Source organism: Polyodon spathula, chromosome 5 (assembly GCF_017654505.1).
Source record: "Polyodon spathula isolate WHYD16114869_AA chromosome 5, ASM1765450v1, whole genome shotgun sequence".
Lineage (NCBI taxonomy): Eukaryota > Metazoa > Chordata > Actinopteri > Acipenseriformes > Polyodontidae > Polyodon > Polyodon spathula.
In genome coordinates, this window is record NC_054538.1 from 26,772,672 (window position 1) to 26,800,626 (window position 27,955).

At 36.2% G+C, this 27,955-nt stretch overlaps 1 protein-coding gene across 1 annotated transcript; it reads left to right on the forward strand.

Annotated features, from left to right (window-relative positions):
* LOC121315767 (synapse differentiation-inducing gene protein 1) lies at window positions 1-27,955 on the forward strand. The gene is made up of 4 exons (XM_041250153.1): window positions 1-386; window positions 4,187-4,734; window positions 6,008-6,145; window positions 24,955-27,955. The coding sequence occupies exons 2-4, from the start codon at window positions 4,258-4,260 to the stop codon at window positions 25,111-25,113; spliced, it is 774 nt and encodes a 257-aa protein (XP_041106087.1). The 5' UTR covers window positions 1-386; window positions 4,187-4,257; the 3' UTR covers window positions 25,114-27,955.

A 27,955-nucleotide genomic window follows, 5' to 3' on the forward strand; every position in this document is an offset into this window, starting at 1 on the left:
TACCAGCATCACTTTCAAATGCTTGTGCCCTCTTTCTGTCTCTCATAAAGGAGTACCGCAGATCTTCTTTGATCACTCGAATTTGGAACACGCATCTCCACCCTTGTAGAACAACTCCTCACTATAAGCAGTCGTACTAGCCTGCATTTTTTTTTTTTATTCTGGACGTGGGCAGAAATCACAACTGAAGGAAATCTGGCGGACAGCTGGGGACTTCGTTTTGCAACTCCTGGAAACGACCCGCGAGGTTTGCATTATTAACTGTGACTATGCAGGGTCCGTGTAGTTAACAAAAAGGAACACTGGTTCGAACGTTCGGGAAGATTTTGTTGATATTTCTTTGGTTGCAGGAATACTCGATTCACAAATCTGTTTCACCTTGGAAGGTAAGTGTATGTGTGTTGGTAGTCTGGTCACGAACTTGGGAAATGCTTGATTGAATGCACCAATATGACTTAAGTAGTCTAATGTATTCCAACCGTATACCGTTATTCAGCTGAGTGTCTTTAACGTTCGACTATTATTGAATATATTCGATTTGTTGGTAATCATTTAACTCCCGTATTCTGTTTATGTTATTTTTTGTGCTAATTAAGTGTGATTGTTACGTACAGATTTTGAATGTATAACACTAAATATTTTTAGTGTGTATTAGAAATAGTACTGTATATAAGCTGTAGAAAAGTTAAGAGTACTCACGAGAAAAAGAAAAAAGAAAAAGAATTAACCAGGAGTTCCGTGTGTGTCTGTACATTGTAGAGAATATTATAGAGAATGTGTCATATTCAAGAGCATTATCATGACATCATTGTTATGTCCCTTCAGACACGATTTTAACATGCTGTCAGTTATCTGTGTCATATGCAACACATAATTAAACAGACCACAACAGTGAAACAACAATATCATCACGTATTCAGCTATATTGCTGAAATGCTAGGCGGAAAGTGCTGTGGACAGCTCCTGCTTATACAGTAAAAGACAAAGCTACCGATGAAGTTAAAATCGCCGTCTAGCTTTAAGATCTTGTGAAATACTGCACAGCATTTTCAAATCCTTTAGACACGAACATTAGTATACTTGCTAGCTGTAAGATTATTTAATGGAATACTAATAGAATAATTCAGTGTCTATGTAATATGGTTTTTGTGCAATGATCAAAATAACTGACACATTTATTGTTGTCTTGCGGTGTAGCTTTGCCTTATATGCACATGGGTTTGTTTCTATAGTAGCAAGTTACATGCTTACATGTCTTCAGAATGAGTGCATTGGTTGCAATGTTTTTATTAAAATGTATTTTGCAGATACTGTAGATACAGTGTATATATAGCATTTCTAGTATATGAAATACAATAAAGGTACATTTTAGAATGACCATCTTTCTTACATTCCTCTCTCTCACCTGCAACATGAAAATACACCCTATTAATTAACTGTCACATGAATTCAGTGCTAGGATTTTAAATCGTCACAGATGAACATTGTCCTGTTCTCATAAAAATATATTTCAAAGTACATAAATAATAACACATGACTTGGGTTGATCAATGAGAAACTCATTTTAAACTATGCAATCTTCTGATTTTGTTTTTATAACATCAGAGAAACCCCTTGCTTATTTATTGCTCTGTTCTAATGGACCCTAAGCCACCTATTATAGTAAATGTGTACTTGTGTCAGAACCTTCCATTTTCCTGATCTTCAGAAAAAAAAGTACTAGCCTGAAGTGGACCAGACTTCTAATTGTGGCCACTTAATAAACAAATATATGACTACACCAAATAGAAATGTGTTACAACAACACATATTTACACACACTTCTGTCTATGTACGACTGTATGGTTACGCAAGTCTGTCTCTGAACCCCTTCACTATTTAGCCCGTCACTTTGATGTTGTTCTCTTATTCCAGTCTTATAACATCTCAGTTGTGCATTTTAGCACACTATAAAGCAACAGACTCAGTTATGAGGAAAGATCTGAAGACTGCACTATTGTATGTTTTGTTGTGGAAAAGAACAGTTTATTAACAAACATCCAAATGAGGTCTTTTATTTCTAGCAGACTATTCAATAAAACATTCCAGCATCCATTATACCCTTCCACCTGGGTCCAAAAGGTACTATAAAAGTAAATATGAAGTTGTTCTATGCATTGTGTTTTAGAGCTCCTAATCTCTAAGGAATCTAGTGTATATTTAAAAAAAATGCAAAAAGGAAAATATGGAAAATATGGAAGATATTCAAATGTACGATGCAGAATGTAACTTGACAAGAAAAAAGATAACAAACCTTCATGTGCTGATTATTATCAGTTTTGGGAAACCGTTGGCTCACAACAATCTGAAGTGGTTGGTTGCACGACTTCAAATACAGCAATAAATAAACAACCATGGCAAAGACCTAGACCTTTAAAACACAGCTAATTGGTAAAAAAAATTTAAAAAAATAAAAAATATACTGAGCTATTTTTAAAGAAGGTTGAACGTTCAAAGATGTCAGCAACTAAAATAACATTTACCATCAATACAAAAGTACAGAATTAGCATGCCTAAATTAGATTCATTAAGAAGCTATTCACTTACAGTATATTTATACATTAATGCAGGTTTGTAGTTGGGCATTAGTTGATTGGGTCTGGTCCAATGGCTTTTAAGTTTGTTAGCACTTAAAGAGTATCTGTAGGGTAAAGCTGTCAGGGCTACCATTTGAGTAAAAGCATGCTTTGCATCCACTGTAAAGGCCATTTCTCATCTGTGATAACTGCTAAGCCTTGCAGAAAAAAAAACCTTTTTGGATTGTGGACTTCTTACTAAGCTTATAGATATGCAGTTGAATGCTATATAGAATCAATGATTTTTGCAGGCGCTTATTTAGATAAGCTCCATGTCTACAGAAACAATAGATGGAAATCCTTAGAAAAAAGAGAAAAAAAAACACACTAAGCTGCCCTTCATGTTTTCAAGGCTACAGGGACTGGAACGACTGAGTCACCCTCAATTTAGTGAGTCCCATGCATTATGCATCCATAGTGAGGTAGTGAATTAACTCTTTAAATGCCACCATAAAAAAAAGTCTACTGCTAATTGCTTTGAGGAAGAAATGGGGAAGGGTTGTTCCACAATGGCTTAATCATTTTGTGAAAAAGACTGTCAATGATTGATTGTTTAGCAAAATGTAGAACCTGAAACCTTCAGCAAGATGCTTGTCTCTCCTTCACTCTGCTCTTATTTGTATGGGGATTGTGTAGAGATTGGGAGACTACAGAATGACATCATGAAGAACAGGGTAGGGTATATATAACTTCATCAGCGCTTGTATAAATTAAAATGAATGTTTCAATTAAAAAAAATCATACACTGCAGATTTTGTGATGCATTTATTTAAATGCAGTCTATGTCACCATATCAAAAAAAGACAAAGTGCACTAATGTAGTGTATGTGTTTTTTTTTTTTTTTTTTTTTTTTTTTATGTGAATGGATACAATAGCTGAGGAACACATAATATATGCTTCAGTGGCAAGGTGGCTTAATAGTAATGGCAGACCAAGAAATGAATAAACACAGAGTGGCAAGTCAGGAGCTGGTTCGCACATTTAACAATAAATAAAAAGATTGAACAAACAAAACACTTCTCACAAAACAAAACAGCATGGTGACCAAAACAGACAAACAGAGCATGGAACCAAACAAGTATTGTGCTTCTCTAAACTAGCCCTCATAGCATTGTTATTTTTTTTCTTTTATTCTTTTCCTTCACCTCCTGACATTCTGCCTCTGAACACACCACCCCGCTAACACCCATGATCACCTTATTTATAAATCTATGTCTGGAGCCTTAATTAAATTTAATCACTTATTCAATTCACGGTTCAAGACACATTCCCACGTGTTTCTGCAGGAAGAATTGTAACTCTTTCCCTGTCACCCACAATTCCACCCACACACACATACTCGTGTTTCAGCAGGGCTTTCGCCCTGCCGTGCTGCCAGACACCTACACTCATAATACAAAATACATTTAAATGCCAACAATACCCATAATAGATCCTTGTGCACAGGGGCGGGGTACCCCATCACAGGTTGTCATTATATATTAATATGTGTATATTTATTAATAAGTAATAATCGTGTTGTCTAGTTTTTCTTGATAATAAATATTACATGTCACATTTCCCCTTTCAGCGGAACAATACAAACCACATAGCAAATGTGTGTAAGAAGAGTTCTATGAAAAGTAACCAAGGAAAACGAACATGGAGGAATGCATTGAACAGAACGATGTTGCCATTCAAAAAAATGGCACTGAAGCTGGGGGAAAAAATGGCCTCATCAACACTAGAAACGTGATGGTGGAAACCAAGGATGGCTTAGTCTCTGTGTACTCTGCACCACAATACCAACATGTGGTAGTAAACTTGCCACCACAAAGCACTGTGGAGAACAATAAAAATCATCCGTCCCAGCAGCTACTTAACCCAAGTTCGCTTCAGCAGACTATAGATTCCCATTATCGCCCCAATATCATCCTGTATTCAGAGAATGTACTAAAATCTTGGACTGAGAGCATGAGCACAGACTGCTGTGAAACAACTTTCATTGAAGACATGTCACCCACCACAGAAGGCCTAGGGTACTCTGAAGGCAAGTTCATGCACCTCTCGACCGAAGATGCCAAAATTCAAACGCTCTCGTATGATGTTGAAGAAGAGGATGAGTTTCAAGAACTGGAGGTGAGTGTTTCTTTGTTTGGCAGCATTATAGAACACTGGCATACACTATTTTGTTGGCTATTCTGGGGAGCAAGTGGGTGGAATACACACTGCTGTAATCATTTGGGCTGCAGTAGCACAAAAGAGGCTGTAGCTAATAATTCCATAAATCTTACCTGTCACTGTGTGGGTTTTTACATGTACAGTTTTGAAAGAAGACTTCCAAGAAGTAACACAGAGTGCATTGCATTTTCCACAAGTGATATAGCCCAGTTTGCATGTCCTACTTTCGTGTAGTGCACTACCTAGGTCATTAAAGCTTGAGAATGAAAATCTCCCCACCCTTTCATTCTCTTAATTCCTGTCAGTATCCAACCACTTGTACCCTCCAATGACTGGCAAGCTTTGCAGCCAGTGCCTTGTTTTTTTAATCCTAGGGTAAGTTGTTTCTTGATAGTTTTATATCATGGTAATAGTTGTATTCCTCTTAGTAAACTGACAGGTATTGTGTATGTTTCAAAATATCCAGTCCAATGAATTTGACCAAGTTTTAATTTAATTCTTAATTAATGACTTTACAATGTATCTGATTCACTCTAGGCCTAACATACATACAGCCCATGTACATTTTTACATTTAAATAGTTCTTCTCAAATTTCATCTCTCCAATGTTTCAAAAGGAGTGCATCTTTTGTCTATTCGATAAAAATCTTTATCTTTCTAGTGTTATTGGGTATTTTTCCCACAGTGTGTACTGTGAAGGTCCGTTTTCTGATTTGCATAATATTTGGGGTGTCAAAAATAGCACACAAGCAAACTAATCACACTGTAAACTTGACAGATTTGACTGACTCATTTTTAATTTGGCCCATGTAATTTGCTGTCAGTGCCTTTTAATTTGGTCTGTCACTTGGCCTCCCTTTCCTCCCAGCTGCTAACTTCTCATCTTAGATGCAAACAAGCACTTACGATTAATTTCTCCCATTCCAGGGAAGGTATGAGAACACATGTTGTCTAAAAGAGCCCCTTTCCCTCAGTCAGTGGTTATACTGTGCCACCAAACAATACCCAAATAGACCAGGAACCATCACACATTACAAGTCCATTACATTTAGAATGTAACATGATGGTATATTACATCATTCTACTGTAAAGTAGAACAGTACTTGAACAGATAGATTGGTACATAATACTGAACTCTCAGGTTTAGCTTGCTTTATAATATTGTACGGGTACCTGAGAAAAGTTTCTATCCTTCATTTATAAGCACTGATATGTTTCATCTGTTTTGCAGAGTGATTATTCCAGTGACACAGAAAGTGAAGACAATTTCCTGCTGATGCCCCCCAGAGATCACTTGGGTCTTAGTGTCTTCTCTATGCTTTGCTGTTTCTGGCCACTGGGAATTGCTGCCTTTTATTTATCACATGAGGTAAGATGGATTCATCTGCAATCTATAGAATGTGTACTTTATTACTGGCTTATAAAATTTGTTTTTCTGTTGGGCTGTGACTGTACTTCAGTCTCAACATTTTATCATAAACATGCTAAAATAGAAGTTCAATTTAACTGTTACCACATAATCTGCTACATAATAAACTCGTTCTTTCCGGTCCTCGTGCAGCTTCTCATCTTGGTGGAGAGATGCTTAGTATATGTAACAGTTCTTTAGCAAAATTTGTTGAGATTTTTTTTTTTTTTTACATTCAGGTTCTTTCTTCTGGCAGCATTCTTCCAATTCAAGAGCATTAAACAAGCCAGGAGGGGATTGATCTGTGTGTGGATGTGTGGTGAATTGTTGAATCCCCACAATTACTGTTAGACACTGGAAAGTTTTGTTTCCTCTGTCCAACTTCTTTTCTCTAACTTTTGGCATTTGCCTCTTCTAACCCTCATCACAGTTAATAGATGGGGAACACTAGGTTCTCTGTTTAATCAGCAAACTGTTGCCACAATTCAGTTATACATCTCTTATTCAGAAAGTCTGACGAATTTGGTATTGTAGCTTGTCCCTGTTACTTGTCCAGAAGTGTTTTCTGTATCAGACAATCCAAACAGTACAAGAATGGGAATATGAGTGTTTACTGTAGGTACAGTACCAATAACTGTAAACGTAAGTGGTAACTCTAAAACTTGGCTGTAACTGGTGTAAAATGTTCTAATACTTAAAGAAGGAACTCCACCTGTATTGAGCAGATAATGCATTATAGGGACCATGCAGCTGCATCACCTCTCTCATGGCAGTGACAAGCTTGTGTTTTGAAACAAATCACAGTGGTCATTATCCCAATGAACTGAAACATTTTAGTATCTTGAACTAAATATTCCTGTAAAGCTTGAAACATAAATGATAAACAAGCGCTTTTAATACGGCAGTTTACATATGTGTTTTTGGTCTACTGATAAATGGCTGATGAACATCAATATTTGGATAGTCTTTACATATATGGGATGTTTCCTAGAGATACAGCACAGATGGGATGAGCAGTGGGGTACTGTCTTCTCTCTCATATATCTTGTGTGGAGCATTGACAGAAGAGTAGACACTGCAGCTCTTCAGTCACTGGATGCAAGGATAATTAACAAGTGCCGATTGCAAACAGGAACAAAGATCAGTTAGTTGTGAACGATATTATAAAAAAAAATCTGTGACATATAGAAGGCATAAAGGTTTGTACTCTGCCAAAATAAAAACATGGCTATCTGTCGCTGTTCATGATGCATTTAGGCAATACTGTCATTGCCTGTAGATAATTGACTACAGGAACAGATAAGTGACCCTGACACTTATCAACAGACAATTATCTTCAGCAGAGCTTGTTCAAAAGAGACATCCTGTGGGCCAGAAAATCACAGACACATACTGATTTTTTTTTATTATTATTACATTTCAGATTAAAAACTCAAATAGGTTTAGTTTACAAAAAAAAAGAAGAAAAAAAGAAAAAATAATACTAATTAAATATTAAAAATCCAGACAACTTCGAGTTACTGCCTTCATATTATTTTGCTAAATGTGTTAGTTTGGAGGAATCTTGACTGTACATTACCAGAGACAGCCATTAGTCATTGTATTCTTTTTGAACCATTAACAACCTTAAATGGGATACTTCCGCCATAAAGAACTGTATCTTGGCGCGCAGTGAGCCATGTATGACTCATCAAAAGATCTGCAGGTAAGGATATTAAAGTTATATTAAAGAAAAAAATGTAGGGAAGTGATTTTTTAAATGTTTTCTGTTTGCCATTACTGCATGCCACATCCTTGATTTAATCTGTTGCAAGCTGCAGTACAGTTATTCTGATTAGTTTTACTGGCCCAACTTCTTAATGCTATTGAAGTTTGTTAACTGTGCTCTCATTCTGAACCTGTCTAACTTCATCTACCCTAAAGTACAGTCCAAGTCACAACTGTATACAACTACAGTTGATCAGCACTCAAATAAAAATATATATATATATAAAAAGAGATAGAGATAGAAAGGGCTGCCTTAATAAGGGATCACTGTAAATACTGTAACACCACAGAATGTTACTTAGAATCTCAATGTAAATTAGTTATTAAAAATGAAACTGTGATATTCTGGGTAGTAGAGATGCACATTCCCAAGTTTGCAGGTATACATTTACGCATGTGTTGTATCTCCTGCTTCATTATAAATACATTTTAGTTATTAAATTATTAATAACTTGAAAGTACACATGATATATCGCAAAGCAGGGATGAGCATGAAAAAGGTTCTCCAATGTGGAGGTGCTGTATTTATATCATTTATTGAATGCTCATGGGATATGTTGAACAGGCAGCAGCATAAGCACGACCCTTCTCTGATTACAACGTGTGGCATTGCAATGTAATTCATTATTTTTGTGGAGTGGTTATTTTAAATATGATTACATTTAGGACAGCATGCAGATTACATTATTTATACAAAACTCTGAGGGATTGCACTTTAGTGAGTGGAGGGCAATGTACACAAAATGGACAGTCACAAGTTGCAGTTTAAAACCAAGTATTTATTAAGACCGAACATATCTTGTAGCTGGGATATCTACATGGGTGGGGCAAAATAAACTAGGCAAACAAAACATGTAGGTAAATCAATATATTCAATCATTGAGTCACTACAAGTTCCAGTGATGGCACTTGCAAAGGAGCTGTCGGTAAGGTAATCCATGAGTTCACTTAGGTAGTTCTGGGTAACAAGTTCGAAGCAGGGTCAGTGTTTTCAGCAATCCTGCAAACACTTTTCACAACACAAGGTCACGCAACAAGTCATTTTCACATCTTACTGTGTGTAGAGTGTGGCTTCGCTCCTCTCTCCTAGTACCCCCCAGCACAACTAACTCTCTAACATGCACACCTCCCCTATATACTCCAGACTCCACCCCTTGACTCAGTCCTGCATCTATCCCTGGGGAACAACAGAGATGTGCAAACCAGTTCCTTTGAAAACTGGTACCCGGTTCCTGCTTTGGAACCTACGAAACGGACACAAATATCAAGGATCTGGTTCCAGTGAGTGCTATTATGTTTTAATAAGACTGATTTATTAAAAAATGTAAAACCATTAAAATGATCAAATACTTTATATTTCTGTCAATAATATATCAGATAACTATAATTCGCACTTAAAAAAAAACAAAAAACAAAAAAACTGAAAAAACATGCACTTAATTAGTCTAAATGTTTTGTTGTCCTTGGTTTGGACTTCTGACTGATCACGGTGGCTGTGATGAGTCTAGTTTGACTTATTTTTTGCATATTTTTTGACGTAAGGAAGAAAAGGGAATCTGAAAGAACACGACTAATTGTTAGTTATGGGACTTGAGCACTACAAGTATGATGGACACACCCCAGGAGGATAAAATAGCAAGTAAGCTTTCTTCTTTCTTGAGGCAAGAACATTCTTTCTTGAGGCAATAAGCACATGAGCTGCAAAAGAATAGTGTGGCTGCATGGGGAACCTATGGAGTTATGGGTCAGGAAGTGAGAATCACTACTCCTCCAAAATGATGGACCACCAGTTCCCCACTAAGCCCGCTCCCGTGAAGACAAACAAAAACCGTGTGCCAATGTATTGTATAACATAAAAAGAAAGAAGAGACTAACAATGACAAACAAACTAACTAAATTAGACGATTAGTGGAATATATGTCGGCCATCCACTCAGTGGAGAGGAAAAAACACTTTTTTTATTAGGGGAAAACCTCTGGTGTTTCTGGTGGGGTGTGTGCTCCCACTCCAGGCATGCTAGCTATAGACTGTTGTGCTGGGGTAATATCGGATGGCAACAATCAGACGTAGCAGTTGACTGCTGAGGAAGACCAGTGCCCCATGGTATTGATCAGATGATGACTGATGCAGGCTCTGGCTGCTGAAGAGACTGTGCCAATCCTGAAGTGGTGTAGAATTGGGGATAAAGAACTGCTCTGGTGGTGAGAGGTGGGAAGAGAACCAGTATCTAGTAATAATGGTTTTAGAGCAATCAAAAGGGGATCTAAGGAACTAAAAGGTATATTAATGGATATGAACTTAGTTAGAGAGGAGAAGAGAGGGGAGTCTATATTTGATATTTGGATGAATTGACCTTGGTGGAGTAGGTCTCTCTTGGATGCTGTCAGGAACAGGATGTAATGTAGATCTAGAACTAGTGAGAGGTGGCAGGAGTGGATGCCTATGGCTGGGAAACTAGATGATGAGGGTACTGTGAATTCTGAACTTCTCAAAAATCCAAAGGCAGCGGTTAGGCGACGAAACATCCTGACCTGAGGATTGATATTAGGGTGTTGAGTATACCGGTGGTTATGGGGAGTCTGGAAGAAGATGCAGGAGAGAGGCTCTTGGTGATTCCTCAGCGTGTTAGACGCACTGCTGGGATGGAGAGAATGGTCGGCAAAGGGATGGCCATGCTGCAGAAATGAAACTGACTTCCAGAAATGTAGATTTTTATAGAGGTTGGGGATAAATATGGTGTGTCCCGAGCATGAACGATGAAAGCTATAATCCTGTTTTAAAAGGAGTGGGTGATATCCTGTTCTGAGTGCTGCCTGTTTCATTCCTGAAATCTCTTGTAATTATGCTGCAAACCTGTAAAAAGACCAGCCATCACACAGGTACTACTGTAAAATGACCAGCCACTATGTAGAAAATGCTTAATTAATTTACATTTATTTAGAATGAGTAGTATTTTATGTATCCTGATTGGTCCAAATGAATACATGTGCTAGGTATACGTTTTTGACTTGGATGGCCTTCCATACTACTGTACAATGACCAGTGCCTATGTAACAAATGCATAGTTTAATTACATTTATTTACAACACCTACTAATTTATGTATTCTGATTGATCCACGTCAATACTAAGTATGCGTTATTGACCCGGATGACCTTCCATACCCCACCCCTTCTTCTCACACATTGACATATGGACATATTTTTCTAAATAGTATGGGAACCGGAATCAGAATCTAAATTGCATCTGTAGCAAGTGCGGGTTTCCTCTACCAAGATGGCTGCCTCAACCAAACACTAGACTTAAGGCCCACACCATCTTGGTAAGGAATGTGGAGTTAGCAAACACAGCATCACCACCTGTTGGGAGTCCAAATTCCACCAATAAACAAAGGAAAATACTTGACCCTGCCACAATAACTAACAAATGTCACAACAGTTATAATACAGATATAAAGCTGTAGAAAAAAAGGAGCTTTGTTATACATTTTTGAAAAGTTTCCTTTTCCTTTTGATCTCTTAAGAGCTACATTCATCATGTATACTTTCTGTAGTGTTTTCACATACAGTAGAGGAAGAACTACTGAATGTTTCAAGTAATTGTATTTTGTATTCATAAGGTTACTTTATAGTGAAACAGGTCCAGCTGTCCCTATTAATGCATGTATTGAAAGTAAGTCTTTATTCTGTGGATCTCTTCTCTTGCATAAGAGCATCAGCAACAAAGAAAATAATGAAGGCCTCTTATTGTGCCATGAAAAGTTGGACTTCTGAAGCCTCAAACAGAATGTACAGTATAGGGTTTTTGTTGTGATTTCTTTCACTCAGGGTTTCAATTTGATTGAGATACGGTATGCTTATTAAACATGTCAAGGTTACCTTGCAGATGCACAGCTGTCTGTAATGCACATTTCCTATTAAGATGGAAGACATCAATGCCCTTATCCGTCAGTTGCCAGGATAACTATTCTCCAGTCTGCCAAGGCCCCGGGCACTGTTTAAGGGTGCTTTTCAGTTTGCTGCATGACATTTAAATATATTAATGCATCACAGACATGCAACACAATTAAGGCTATTAGAATAACACAGTGAATTAATAATTTTCATATTTTTATTTTTAATTATGAATACTTCAAGTGCATCCCTTTAAATTACAAATCCAATTACACAGATTTTCAAAACAAGGTTTGGTTGCTTCATAAACTGTTTTTCCAATACAAATTAAATTGAGGTAGCTGAACAAAAATAGACTGAGATTATAATCACAAATTGTGTTTAGTTTAGGCTCCATTACAACCCCATTTACCATTCCACCCTTAGGAACTGCAGCAAAAAAGAGTTTGGCCAAAGCTGGTCTTCAGTAAGAATACTGTATATAACAGTGGATGAGTATACAGTCAGAATACACAGCAATGACAGAATTTTTCCTTAAGGCCATTACACATCAATCCTTTTGAAAGTAACAGTTGGGACTAAGACCTATTTAGATTTAGTAATTTGTTAATTTGATTACTGATTGTAAACTGTACCATACAAAAAATGTATTGTCTTAATACTTATATTACAGCAGACATCTGGGGGAAGAAGTAGAGACAGGGGTGTCACTTACTTCAAATTTTGTTGTGAATTTTTTTACAGCTGCTAGCAAAACACATGCTACTATAATAGTATGACTGGGATTATAGGTCAGTTCAGACTACAAAGCAAGAATCTACTGTATTTGTTTTGCCAATGGTTACATGACCTTGAGATGTGTAGATTTCCTATTGTGTTTAGAATTGTGCAGGGTCAAGATTTAGCTTTCAGGGCTGTTTAGCCTCTTCCAATCCATTTAGCAAACAAAACACAATATCCCCTTCAACCTTGAACACAACAGTAGTTGGCAAATTATATGATACAATTATAGTATTATATTCAACACAAAAGACATTGATAAACATGTTTTTTGGTACTACTGTAAATTAGATTATATAGTGCCCATCCCTTTTTCACATTTTAGAGTCTCAGATTCAGAATTTAAAATAGATTAAATTAGGATTTTTTCCCACTAATCAACAAAGCCTTGCGCACAATGTCAAATCAAAAGAAAACTTTCAAAAGCTTTCAACAATTTACTAAAAATGAAAAACTGAAATTATCAGATTGAAAAAAGTATTCATACCCTTGCAAGCCTAAATTTGCTCAGGTGCAATATATTACCTCAACAAGTCACCCAATTTGTTGATGGACTCCATCTGTGTAAGAAATTAGTGGATCACCTGCTTTAAATGAATCTGTGAGGACAAATACCGCTATCTCTGTATGGTCCCACAGTATGGTAGAGACTTTCAAAAGAAATAATTAAAATGAAGATGAAAGAGCATTCTAAGCAAGTCACGGATGTGATTATAGAGAAGAACAAATCTGGGGAAGGGTACAAAACCATTTCAAAGGCATTGAACATGCCTCGGAGCTCAGTGCAGTCCATCATACAGAAGTGGGAAAAATAGAAACTACCACCACACTGCCTAGATCAGGCTGCCCCTCTAAACTTAGTTGCCGGACAAAAAGGGCACTTCTTAGGGAAGCTATTGTGAGACCAATGAGATACAGAAGTTAGTGGCTGCAATGGACAATGATTTTTATGTATCAACGATCTCCAAGGCATTCCACAAAAAGGGCCTTTATGGGAGAGTGGCAAGGAAGAAGCCCTGGCTGAAAAAAAAAACATAGCCTTGCCCCCAAAGAGTTCGCAAAACGTCACCTAGAAGATACTGCAGTTATGTGGCAGAACATCTTGTGGTCTGATGAGACTAAAGTGGAACTTTTTGGCCTGAACACTAAGCGGTATGTGTAGCGCAAATCAAACACTGCGCACCAGCCAGGTAACACCATCCCCACCATGAAGTATGGCAGTGGTAGCATCATGTTATGGGGATGCTTTTGAGCAGCAAGGACTGGTAATATTGTCAGGATTGATGAGAGGATGAATGGCACACAATACAGAGAAATACTGGATAAAAACCTGCACCCGTCTGCCAAAAAACCGAAGAAAATAGATGTCCTTGAGTGGCCCAGTCAGAGTCCTGACCTTAATCCCATCAAAAATCTGTGGCAAGACCTCAAAATTGCTGTCCATCACCGTTCCCCAGCTAATTTGACACAGCATGAGCAATTTTGCAAGGAGGAATGGGCAAATGTTGCTCCATCATGGTGGGCAAAGTTAATAGAGACTTATCTGAAAAGACTGCTGGCTGTAATAGCTGCCAGAGGTGGTTCAACTAAGTATTGACCCAGGGGGATGAATACTTAAAAAATGATGACATTTCAGTTTTTTTATTTTTAGTATTTTATTGTTTACTTTTTGTTTTTTTTTTGGGGGGGGGGGGGCTCTGTGAAGAAGAATGTGTGACTCACAAATAAAAATTCCCAATCTAATGCATCAAAATCCCAGGCTGTGAGACTCCTAAATGTGAGAAAATGGATGGGGGCTGAATACTTTTTCAAGGCACTGTAACAAAGAAAGAGAAAATTACCCCAAGCAATAGCTACTGATGCTGAAGGAGTTCCTTATATGTTTTGGGGGGTGTGAGCAACAGGTGCTGTACTGATGTAAGACCTGTCTAGGGCACAAGCCATTATTGTAACAATCTCAGCCTCCGATTCACTGCCTCAAGTCTTCCATCATGATGTGCTTCTCCTAATGACATTCCCAAAGTAACCTCTAGCACAGCAGGCAAAAAGGTGAGGGACCCAATGGGCGAATGCTCGAGTCCATATACAACTGCTCAGATCGATGGGTCACAACCTCACAACACACACAACCAATGTTAAAAGCTAGTGATTTTCTGCAACCACCCATAACCTAATAAATTACTGTGTATCATACAGAATTATGATAATCTCAGGGTTGTAAAATGTATTGCCCTGCTGTAAGATGATCAGTAATGCTGCTCAAAATTCTAAAAAGAAATCACAGTAAACTATTTTTTTGGATACTCTGCTAGTATCTATGTACCTAAAATGCAGTTATATGCAAACAAAGAGGTTCAGCCGCGGGCAGAAATAAACAAATAATAATAAATAAATAATGTTCCGACATTTCATTGTTATCTTATCACTCACTGTCAGGCAAAAAGATGGTTTCAAATTCACTCCCATTAAAATGAGTTTGGATGTGCAATTTAGATAAAGTGCCATTGAAACAGTCCACACTGTTAATAATTCAGATGTTCCAGCAGTCTGGTCCACAATTACTGAGAAAGCTATTTCAAGAGGAAAACAATTAGTGCCACTACATGCCAGTATATTTTCACTTTTTCTGTTTGCCTAGTTTCAGGGTGGTATAAGTAGACATACTTCAATTAATTCACTTTTCCAGGGAGCTGTCATATATGGACCCAACTGTAAGGCTTTAAAGCTTCATTTTTGAAGTCAATTTTTTTTTTTTTTTTTTTAATAAAACAACCAGCATCATCTAAGAATTGTTTTGACAGTTTTAGTAGCATGAAGGCTCTCTGAAGTACAGAGAGTGTAGCTTGACTTTTTTTTTATATTTCAGAAGGTTTGTGATCTCCATCACATGAAATTTGAATATACAATAAACAGAATAATGCAAAAGAATATATTAGCACACAATAATACACAATATGGCTATTTGGAGTTGGTTTTGGGCAGTAGTGCATGTGTGTCTAGATCAGTGGTTCTCAACCCTGGTCCTGGTGGAACACTGCCCTGCTGGTTTTTGTTCCAACCAAGCACTCAATTACATAATTGAACCGTTAATTGAACTAATAATTGGCCTAATCTGATCTTTTTAAATAGAGTATCATATTATGCAAATTATTAGTTCAATTAAGGGTTCAATTGTGTAACTGAGTGCTTGGTTTGATCAAAAACCAGCAGGGCAGTGTTCCACCAGGACCAGGGTTGAGAACCACTGGCGTAGATAATGTGTTATAATAATTTATATATCTACGAGCAAAACTGAGGGACAAGTTGGGCAGACTCGCCAACTTGGACCACACAGCTATAGTTTTACCAGCAATATCATGTATAAAGGGGCACCATGTGCTTCTGTGGGCTGTGTTGTTGTATGCTGACCCTTGCTGAGTAAAGTCTGCTGTTTAGCGAACAAGATCTTGCTGCAGTCGTCTCGCTCCTTATTTCTTGCATGTACCTATGAATTTTCGATATAGAGTTCTGTTTCCATGGCAACATAAAATATAAGTACTTAAATATAACCGTCATTATGAATACCTTGAAGTTTCATCTATGATAAAAATGCCATAGGCCTAAACACGGTAGCTTTTTAATATAGTAACATATTGTTTGTCTGAAATGAGTTCTTGTGGTTGAAGTGAAGTGCACTCCATCTTCTTCTAAAAGCCTATGTATTTATAAAGATCAAAAGAAACAGTAATCCTTGTGTTCTGAAAGATCTTGTGCTTCAGATTTTTACTTGTAGCTTCAATATTTGTAATAGACAATGATATATATTTTTAATGAGCATGTGGGTATTATGCCAATAACAAAATACAAACCCAGGAAGAGGAGCACGGCTACTGGATGTAACCTCAGGCACACATTACAGTTCATAGTGGAAACTTCGGTCTTCCTTGAAAGTCATTTTTACTGATGACTGAGGACTTTAACTTTATTCCTTTCAGAACTTCATAATTGTGTAGTTCATGTAGTTCTTTATCTGGAATACCAATGTGTAATGAATCTTTTCACCCTTTGTAAGTCAGCACAGTGGTTGATGCTGTTGTTGTTCTCTCCAGGATTCCAGAGAAAATGTAGTTAAAATGTTCACTGTTAGAATCATGGTGCTTATATTGTTTTAGTACACTTCCACATGTTACTAGCTAAGCTAACACTTGAGGTCAGGTGAGAAATATTTGGTTATGTGAACATCACTTGCCTTCATTTATCATATGTTGATCTGATGGAAGGAATATGACAGGTTCTAAGGTTTTGTAGAATAAACATTTCACATCTCTCAGCGCATTATCCTAAAATGCAATTTGTGTTTAGAATAGTAGGGGGCAAGAGAAACTATCAGACTGGCATTTGTACTTCTAGGTTGTTAGACCTACTTAAGGCCACAGCATAGCTTGTCTTATTGTTTAAGGTTCAAGAAGTCTACTGGTGTATTTTCCATCAATACTTCTCTAAGGAGCAATTGAATCAACCTCTATGGTTTGTATTTAAAGCATGATTGATACTGTAGATAGGCAGACAGTAAACAGTTGCAGGACTTGTGTGGGAGTTAGAAGCAAGATAGAGGTTGCTGCAGTTTAGATGGATGAGTAGATAGATTCCAGATTTAGAAACCAGTCTGCTTTTTTTGAGGGGCGAACAGAGTACAGGAGAGACAACAGGAAGGTGATTTGTATCTTTTATAGGATTTGTAGGCCGTTTTTTGAAAGAAATTAAGAGTGATAGATTTAAATGTAACGTAAAGTAAATGTCATTTGTTTACTGGTAAATGTATGTTATATATAGTTCACCCATGATGTGATACAACCATCGGAAATGTCTATCAGAGAGTTTGTATCAGGCAACTCATAGGAGTTTGTATCATATAAATGGTGTTCCCATAAGATTAGCTATAGTGTTTAAGTATTCTTATGTAACTTTATATTATTTATATAACTTCATATAGGGTGCTGTAGGTTTCAAGCTATCACTTCCATGTGAGGTCAGATGCTGAGTGAAATCAGCTGGTATTTAGCTGAGCAGCCTATACAATATTTTGTATAAAATATAATTACATGAAAATAATTAAACCGTAGAACTAATCCTAATTTGACATAATTTCCATGTGATCTTATATAAACTATCTGATACAAAGAAAGTTCTGATGGTTTTTATCACATCAATATCAGCGTCTTTAAAATGTATTATTAAAATATACCATATTCAATATATACTTTTTGGAATATCAAACACAATAATGATTAAGCAAAAAAAATAAAATAAAAAAAATAGAAAAAAGTGTAACATACAAACTATATAATGGCCTTAATTTAATAATTAATAACATTTAGGCTGGACAAGTGTTCCTAATAATATTTACCATTCATATTTCCTTCAGTAGAAGTTCTTGAGACAAAAGGGAGTGTCTGTAGATGGTTTAATTATTATTCTGTTTTCTGAAGGTTGATCCTGGAATTTGACCAACCAGCCAGTATGCTGTTTTTAGTTCCATTCTAAACAAATACATTCTAGGTCATTGTGTCCATATGCATTATGTTTTTCCTTTAAAGTTGCAGACTTTTTTAAAGGTTACTGCTTTTGGGGTAGGTCATATGAAAAAAGCCTGGTGTGATGCAGTTTTAATGTTAATAACTGAATATGTTTAATGATTCTCTTTCTAAAGGTACTGTTAGAGCCTGTCCTGCTGAAAGTCATATTTAAAAGATTGGTGGCTGTTAACGCTTACTTTATATGGTTTGATGTGTGTCTTACATATTATTTGAAATTTCTGTTATGATTAGTTGGGGTAGCCCATGGTATAGCTGGTTATGACTTTTATCATACAATACTCACCAAACCAATTGAACAGCAGATACAACAGTCAGCTGGCTTTGGAATGATTTGTATGGTTTTGATAGCAGGTTGGGACATGTTGTTTATAGTTTTGGTAAATTCAGTTGTGTGGACGGGGGCCGTGGGTGGGGGCGATCCCCCCCCCCCCCGTAAAATGTATTTTTCTAAAATTATTATAATTACTGTAGTAACTAATTGTATGGTTATATGTATTGTATCTTACATTAAGAGCATTAGCTATAATCATTTCTATGGATCGCTAATCTTTTCTGTGTATTAGGAGTGCTACTTCAAAATCAAAAGTGTTTCAACGACATTGCAGCTTAACCATTCTCTCAAATTTGAGATGTGCATTTTTTACTATTTTAGTTTCTGTATTAGCTGACAGATACTCTACAGCTTTGCTATCCTGACTAAAAGTGGCACCATAAGGCATCTAATTGCCTCTTCCATGACTGCATCTTTTTCCATATCTGTGTTTATTGCCTCAACTGCAGTTATTTTGCCAGTAAGGTGCAGCTTGAGTTGGGTATCTGTCTACACTAATGAATGCTCCTGCAATGGAAATCAGACTGGAGCCCCAAGGGCCTGGCTTTTGTGCCTGACAGATTCTGTCAGGTACCAGACATCCCTATAAGTGGCACTGTGGGGAATGGACGCTGGTATCAGGCATAAAAGGTAAGAGTCCTGGTCAAGTTTTGCTAATAGTGACAGTCTTCTTCACTGCCATTAGTACAAAGAGCAGAGAAATGGAAGAAAGTAACAAATTAGCATGATTAGGGAGTATAGTCTTGACAGCTATTGATTATAGTTAATTACTGCTTTTTACATAGAGTAAACAGTGTAAATGCTTGATACAAAAATATTTTGTTCCCTAGTATGACTTAAATTAGTTTATGACTTTAATAAACTAAAATCATAGTAGGAAACAAAATAATTCCATATATCTGGTGCTATATTCTTTGCAGACCTATTGTTGCAATATTAATGAATGTATAGTTTTTAGTAAGGTTGCAAAAACTGTATTCATCCTTAGTTCAAACAACCACAAGGCCTTACTGTTAAATAAGGCTCATAACTTTGTGGTATTTGAACTTTTCTGTACAAAATTTCTTAGTGAGCAGAGCATGAATCTCTGAAACACACGAACCAGAAAGTTGAAAGAAGTTTTCACTGTGAAGACTGTAAACGTTGCCTGAGAGCTAAAACCTGGACATTTGATATCAACGTCCTTTGATATTACAAGTTCAAAGGTCAAGGCAGTTCAGCATAGCCTACTCAAATGAAGGCATAACCTGATTTCTAGCTGAGAGATTAACAAGAACTAAAGAGAGAATCTCATTTGAGTGTGGATGGAAATAATTGCTGTTGCATAACAGTTTTACGCATTCCAGGCATTAATGTGCTTGATTAGCCCCTGTGTATAGTTAGCAAGCTCAGGTGTGTCTTATTAAACTCATAGTAAGCAAAACCAGGAATGGATCAAATTACTATGCAACAGGAGTCTTATTTCCATCACTGCTATGTATTTTAATGATTCCCCTGTAGAAACACTTCAGCCACATGGCCTGGCTCTATCCATACACAACCAATTAGATTCATTGTCATGGTTAATTCCCCCAAAGGAGATCTTCAGTAATGCAATATCCTAATTGCCCCAGCTTCAAATTCCTGAATGTGTTTTAGCTATATTGAAAACATTTCATCCTTGTCTGTGAATTGTGCAAATTTCAATACATTTCACTGTTATTTTTCCTGAAAATATTGTACTGTAATACTTCTAGTTTGTATTACGTTTTCTTTGACAGTGTTCCAACTGAGGTGCATAAGTATCTTTTCTGTATGATGTCAGCCACAGCACACAGTAGAATTTATTTTCTTAATTGTGTTCGGCGATAGTTTTAGCAGGACAGAGCAATGGTACATTATTATTATTATTATTATTATTATTATTATTATTATTATTATTATTATTATTATTAATACAATGAAATTGTACAGCTATCTTTCCTGTATTCAATTGAACAATTGCAGTTTTTAGATATGAGGGAATGTTCTTTTTCCTTGTAAGGAGATTGCAGCCATGACATTTTTTTTTTTCCCCTTGTCGATATTAACTTGAAACAATAATGTTGAAAAATTGGTTCCTGTGGTGGCCATTTTCTAAACTCTGCCTGTTCTCTGAAGACATATTTGATTGTTCATTTAATTTAATTTGCCTAAATGGAATGTTTCAATAAAATTGATTCATTACGTTATTTTTATGTTACTATCCATTTATCTATCTACTTTTGTCTGTTTCTACCTGTCTAACCCTAATTATATTGTACCTTTGTAAACTGTTTGAATATACAGTATCAAGGTTAGATATTGCAGTGAAGAATCTGTTTTATCACAGCTGGCTCTCTGAACAGTGAGAAGTTAAATCAACTGTAAAAAAAATTCTGAAATCAGGGGTAGATAACTACAGGTTTAATAGGTATAATTAAATTATAACTGGTACATAATTTTTAAGACCTAGTCAGAGATTTAATTAGTTACATTTTTAAGGAAATAGTTTAAACAAAGACCTAGGATTCATTTCATTTTAATAATCTAACATTAATATGTTTAGTACATATAATAATAATAATAATAATAATAATAATAATAATAATAATAATAATAATAGAGTTAGTTAGGGTCTACCACTGTTTATTTAGATCATTAAAATATATCACCTGTAAAATATCTGTAAATGTCTGTAAAATATCTGTTCTGTTTTAACTGAACAAATGTTTTTCAGAAGTAAAACACTTGTAAATGTAATATGTATAGTATATTACTAAAGATATTGGCACCATATTTCCAAAAAGGGCTCACGATAGATAGCAGTAAAAACATTAATGTTAAAATTAATTATATTTTCTTTTCTTTTCATAATTCTCCACTGTTCGTATACTCCCTGTAGCGTCTTTTTGTGCCCATCGGTACCACATTTGACTGCCGTCGTCCTGTCACAAGCATGAATGCAATAGCTCTACTGGAGTTGTGACTTGGATGCTTCCAGCATGCTTCCAAACACTGTTTTGCCTTTTACAGCATTATGACTTAATGGAAATTATTACATTACAGGGCAATATGAAACTAATTAGCTAACACAGAATGTCATGGAAACTGTCAGGCCTTTTGTAGCAACTAGCCCCAGCAGGTCATTGTTGCACAATATAACATTAGCATCCTCTTTATGTTTCCATAGAGTGCATTACTTGGGTCAGTTTCATTATCCATTTCCTCTTGTTGCAACCTTACTGCATGTTCAATTATGCAAATGCTTTTTAAGAACATTATTTTTTTTTCCATGGCTGGCAAGGGTCCTTATGTTTTTAATTGACCTACCGCCTTCAGTCCAGCTTTTATTATGACATGTTGACCGTATTTGGCTGCAGCATCACCTAAATTCTCATGAGACCAAAGTCAGCTATGCATATTAATATGTACGTCCTGTGAGTTGAAATATCCACTGGCTAACTAAGCTAATGTGATATTTAAAAAAAAAAATGCAATCAAGGGTCTAGTCTCTGTAAATCGTCTGTCTGCTAAATAAACAAATAATAATTTGATATGTTGAGTGCACATGAGTGTATACCTTCTTTTATCTTAATGTCTTTTTTTATTAGTAATGTTTTTGTTTGTGTTATATAATAGTAAATTACTTGATAGGTGAACATAAAATAAAAAATGCAGTAAAAGAACGTTTAAATGTTAAGATTAAACATGTTTAAAGTTTAACATGTTTGTAATGTTGGTAACCACTCAGATAACCACCAGCAAGAAGAGCCCCAATAGAGTTTAAATCAAATGACAATTTAAGGGCTCTATGTACTAATATTACTTACATGTTCATAAATACTGTGGATTTGTAGCTTCTGTCCTTCATAGAATTTTTGTGTGTGATATACTAAACAGCTCTTTACGCAAGTTTACAGACAGCACTACTCATTATGCAGGATCAGAGTTTACATCTCATTATAAATAGATTTGCAGTGCCGAAAGTCAAGAGTTAGAACGTCCTTTGGGAAGATAAGTGACTGGTATAGTCAGTGCTTAATTTGTAAAGAAAGGTGCCGGGGCGCAAGCAATGACAATGAATAATACTGTTCTTAAAAACCGCACATTCAAAATATAACAAGTTTTTTTTCAAATCAAGTAAGTTTATTTGTGTATAAAACAACAATAAAGTTGCAGTCCTTCTTTCGCAGCCAGTGTCATCTTTATGGCACGTATCTGAAATGATAAAGTAATTAAATGTCCCTGTCTCTGTTTAGCACAGACAAGAACTTACAGAATGGATAAAACTGTGTTGAGAATTTTAAGAAAACACATTTGAGAGCATAACATTTTATAGTGTTTTGAACTTTCGTATCTAAAGAGGTGCCGGGGCTATGCCTCGTCAAGCCCAGAGGTTCTGAGGCTGTGAACAGAAAGAAGTACTAGGCAAGTATAATAGGATCGAGCTATGGCTTCTGCAGACTCCAACCTTAATGCAACTGTGGTGCTGGCCAAAAAGAAAAGGAAAACAAATGTCCACATAGACGAAATTTACCTCTTAGTTAGTTAGTTAAATGGAAAAACATCAAGAAATATTACTTAACTCTTCGTAGGGTCAAACAACATTAAGAAAAGAAACATGGAAAGAAATAACTAACAAAATTAATTCACTTGGACACTGTAACTGACAGATGACAAAATGGCACGCCCTTACTGGACAAACTGAATGTGCTGTGGTAAATGTAGCGCAACCCTGGTCACGGCGAAGAATGGCCAAAACGTAGATCTAAAAAAAGTTTTCCCTCAAAATTTACCTTTCGATTCATATATATATATATATATATATATATATATATATATATATATATATATATATATGGAAGTTTACCATAATAAACGTGCACAGTAATTCTCCAGTTTACCATTTTTGTACTTGTCTGTATCCTATGTTTCCCTGTGCTTTCAGTGCTTTACTTTAACAATATCACAGAAAACGTGTATGTCTATATATAGTGTTGTGTGTTTGTAGAAAGAAGCCAAGAGTTGCATTTGAAGCACCAAGGGAACTTTAATAGGCTGCTAAAAACAACCAGCCGCCTTCAATAACACATAACTAAGACCCCCACCACCCTTGAATCTCTGGCTGCCACACAGCAACCGGGCGGTGAGCCGAGCATACACATAATAGTTGGGCACACTAAATTGGGGAGAAAACTGGGGTAAAAAAAAATTGGAGACGACTAAATTAAAAAAAAAAAAAAAAAAAAAAAAGTTAGTTAAAATGCTTTAAGAATCCTTTTTAATTACATAACTTGTTTATACAAGTATATAACTTGTCTTTTATATGCTTGTAATCGTAATTTTGTATAGCGAATGAAACTGAAGTTTGTATGCTTCTCCAATGAATGTAATATATATATATAATATATATATATATATATATATATATATATATATATATATATATATATATAATATATATATATATAGTGCCTTGCAAAAGTATTCAGACCCCTGACCAATTCTCTCATATTACCGAATTACAAATGGTACATTGAAATTTCGTTCTGTTTGATATTTTATTTTTAAACACTGAAACTCAGAATCAATTATTGTAAGGTGACATTGGTTTTATGTTGGGAAATATTTTTAAGAAAAAATAAAAAACTGAACTAGCTTGCTTGCATAAGTATTCAACCCCTGTGCTGAGAAAGCTCCCACCTGTGAACCATTAAAGTTGCTGTCACATTTTCTGGATAAAAACCCCATTGTTGAAGGGTCATTGGTAAGGCTGTGAATCTGAAGGAAAATGAAGACCAGAGAGCATTATACAGAAGTTAGAGATAAGTAATACAAATGCATAGATTAGGGAAAGGGTACAAAATAATATCCAAGTGTTTGGATATCCCAGTGAGCACAGTTGGATCAATAATCAGGAAGTGGAAGCTGCATCACACCACCCAGGCACGGCCAAGAAAAGGCCGTCCCTCAAAACTCAACACTCAAACAAGAAGAAGACTTGTGAGAGAAGCCAGAGAGAGGCCAACAATCACTTTGAAGGAGCTACAGAGTTCATTTTTCTTTAAAATATTTCCCAACATAAAACCAATGTCACCTTACAATAATTGATTTTGAGTTTAAGTGTTTTAAAATAAAATAAAGAACAGAACTAAATTTCAATGTACCATTTGTAATTCAGTAATATGAGAGAATTGGTCAGGGGTCTGAATACTTTTGCAAGGCAATGACAATGTGGAGTGCTTTCAGAATCTAGTCCAAAAAGTGTAAACATGACCAGAATTAGCTGACGATTCGTGGCAAAGAGGAGATGGGTGCAAGTAGCAGTCTGAGCCCTCTGCAACTCAACCTTTGGTTCTGCATAGAAGTGAAATAATTATGCAATCGTGTCTGATATTTTTTTTTTTTTATTTCTTCCTTACAGACCAACAAGGCATTGGCTAAAGGAGATTTTCACCAGGCAAGTTCCAGCTCCAGACGGGCTCTTTTCCTGGCTGTGCTCTCCATCACCATCGGAACTGGGATTTATGTTGGTGTCGCCGTGGCGCTCATAGCTTACCTTTCAAAAAACAACCACTTATAAACTTTTTTGTCAAAAGCTTTTCAACCACTGGAGACAGGAACGGTAGATTATGTTGTTGTGGGTGGATGGTTGGGCTAGACCAGATAGTGGTGCAGGGGAAACGTTGGAGATGCACAAACTTCTCATCCAGAATTCTGCGAGAAAAGCTTTTCACTACAATTGTTTTTCATTGTGTAGGACTGGTGTAGGCAAAGACAATGAGTAGCTGAATGCAACTTTGAGCTTGTTTTGTTTATTTTTATTTTATCACTGAACCACAAACCTATCAAGTTTTTTTTAATGGTTGTTAATCCTATACTTTATGCAGAATCAGTGGTATACTTGTCAAATGAAAGCATTCCTGGTTTTGTTTTTGTTTTTTTTTAACTCAGTGTTCCAGTGCTCCACCTTTTGAACTTTTGGTCATCATCATTGAGACACCCAGTGGGTTTAAATTGTATTGGTCCCTGAATGTTCGGTCCTAGGTCTCATTATTAACCGTAACATTGTTCTTTAAAGCACGGTAACCCCAGTACTCTTCGTATTCAGTGATTTTTGTATTTTGTGAGTTTCAGAATTCTGTGAGCTGTTGAAAATAATACATTACAGTGTAAGGCTTGAAGTACAGTGAGATTCAAAGTACAGATGCACACATTGAGTGGCCCAGGCCTAATTTATAAAATAGATATGCCATTTTAAGGATGCGTGTGTATAGTACATTTCCCTAAAACACATAATAGTGACAAAAGAACACACTTTATTTAATATAGGGTCAACATAGTTAACAACAGGAACCTGATGCAGTACAACCTTCTGTGGAGGCAAGTATGACTCCTTTAACTGAATGATTTTCTTATGCAAGAAACAAAAAACAGAACAAAATGTAAATTACACAAAAGTAATAATAGATTGTAAATAGTAGTACAGTACCTGAATAGGGTTTTATTAGTGTGCTGTTGCCAGTACGTGCCAAATTGGACAGTATTACTTTTCTGGGGGGAAAAATGTTTTTTCAAAGTAAGAGCTATTGTTCAATGTTTATTTTATTTCATCAAGAGAGCATTCCCAGGTAAATTTGGAAAAACCTGCATAAATGTATGGCAACTTTACAGAAAAGCATTTGCATTTGTTTTGTTGTAACATTCATTTAACAGTTTGAACAGGTCACTTGCAATTAAGGTTCCCTGAAATTACTCAAGCTTGAAATCTAAATTGATTCCTATAAACATCCCAAAATGTCCATAAATTGACTGACTGCTTACAATTTTAAAGTGAGGTATTATTTTACATGCATAATCTTGTTGGCACAGCTACAGTAGGTACTGCTCTCGTTTTTTTTGTTGTTTTGTTTTTAATATTGCCAACAAGATGGACGTTGGGATGTATGTCGGATTGTGGACATTTACACCAAATACAGTACTGTGTCTGAAGCATTCTGAAGGAAGTTCAAGTGCGGCAGTGTTTATGTTTTTAATAAAAATCACATCCTTGTTGTCAGTGTTTGGAGATACTTTCAGACGTCTAGTTAAATTAACATTTATAATGGTCTTGACTGAACTGATTGCATTTGAAAGTGTATACATTTAGAAAATGTTTTAAAAGTGCTCGTAGATAAGCTTGCTTGCAAAGAAGTGGTACCCAGGAGAATGAACTTTAATAAATGTGACTTTTGATATTCTACAGACACTCCAATCTTTTAACTTGTCCGGATTAATTCTTCTGCTTGACTCAGTGAAACTCTTTCACTTGACAAAGTAGCAGGTTCACGTTATGTCAATCTACCAGATTTCACCTTTGTCTAGCATAAACAGATTTAAGATTCGGCTGTAATTGCTGTCACTATCTGGCTTGAGCTTGTGAGCTGCAGGCCTTGTTTTTGACCATGTGGCTGTATTTCATGATCCAAGAAAATCCTCTTACGCTGACAGGAAAGGCAGCCACATGGCTGAAAACTTGACCTTTTACAAGCGCTCTGAAAACCAGTCTGAGTTAGCTAAATTGGAAAATAAGTTAATCTGATTGTAGACTAGAAGTGGACCAGGTACCCATTTTGAAAAATACTGGGGTACAGGAACACACAGGAGCACTTCCTTCTGAAATCCCATGTTCTTAGTTTTAACCAATGCTACAGCAGAAAGGCTGAAAGATGACAATTCTAGTACAATTGGAAGTTACATGCTTAACTAGGTAAGAAAAAGGCGGGGTTTGAAACGAATGCTCGCCCATTAGCCCGAGGCTGAATTAAAACTGATGATGACTAGTTGATGTTTGTGTCTCAGTAGTCCTGTGGGCGAGTGCCTAAAATAAAGTGTACAGATCTGTTCTCATGTTCACAGGCTTGTATTTAATAAATGCAAGAGAAGCACCTTTTCTAACAGTTGTAGCACTGGTGAAGAAACATTGATTTTAAATCATTAAAATACAAAAAAAAAACTCCAGACAAACCTCTTAAAATACATATTGACTGTAAAGTATCCACACCAGGTTGTGATTTAACAGTTAAGCACTTTATTTTGTATCACGCCACATGTACATTCATCTGCATTACCATCGCCAGCTCTCTCTTTCTGACCTTTTTACCTCCTGTAAGGATTTTTGCCTATGTATTGCCCTGATCTGTAGCTCTGTTTGGCACATGGCCCGAAATACACCCATGTAGGGAGTGACTGGCTTTTCGTAACTCAGAGTGCAGCTGTGACCTCGGAGGGATGATAATGTTTCTGCTTAATAAGCTGTTTTGAGCCTGTGTTCAAACCAATTAAAACTGGTTCTAAAACCACTTACTTTTGTTAAGTGACATGATATAACTTTAGATAAGTGTCACGGAACACTAATAGCACACTATACAATTGAAACACGTAGG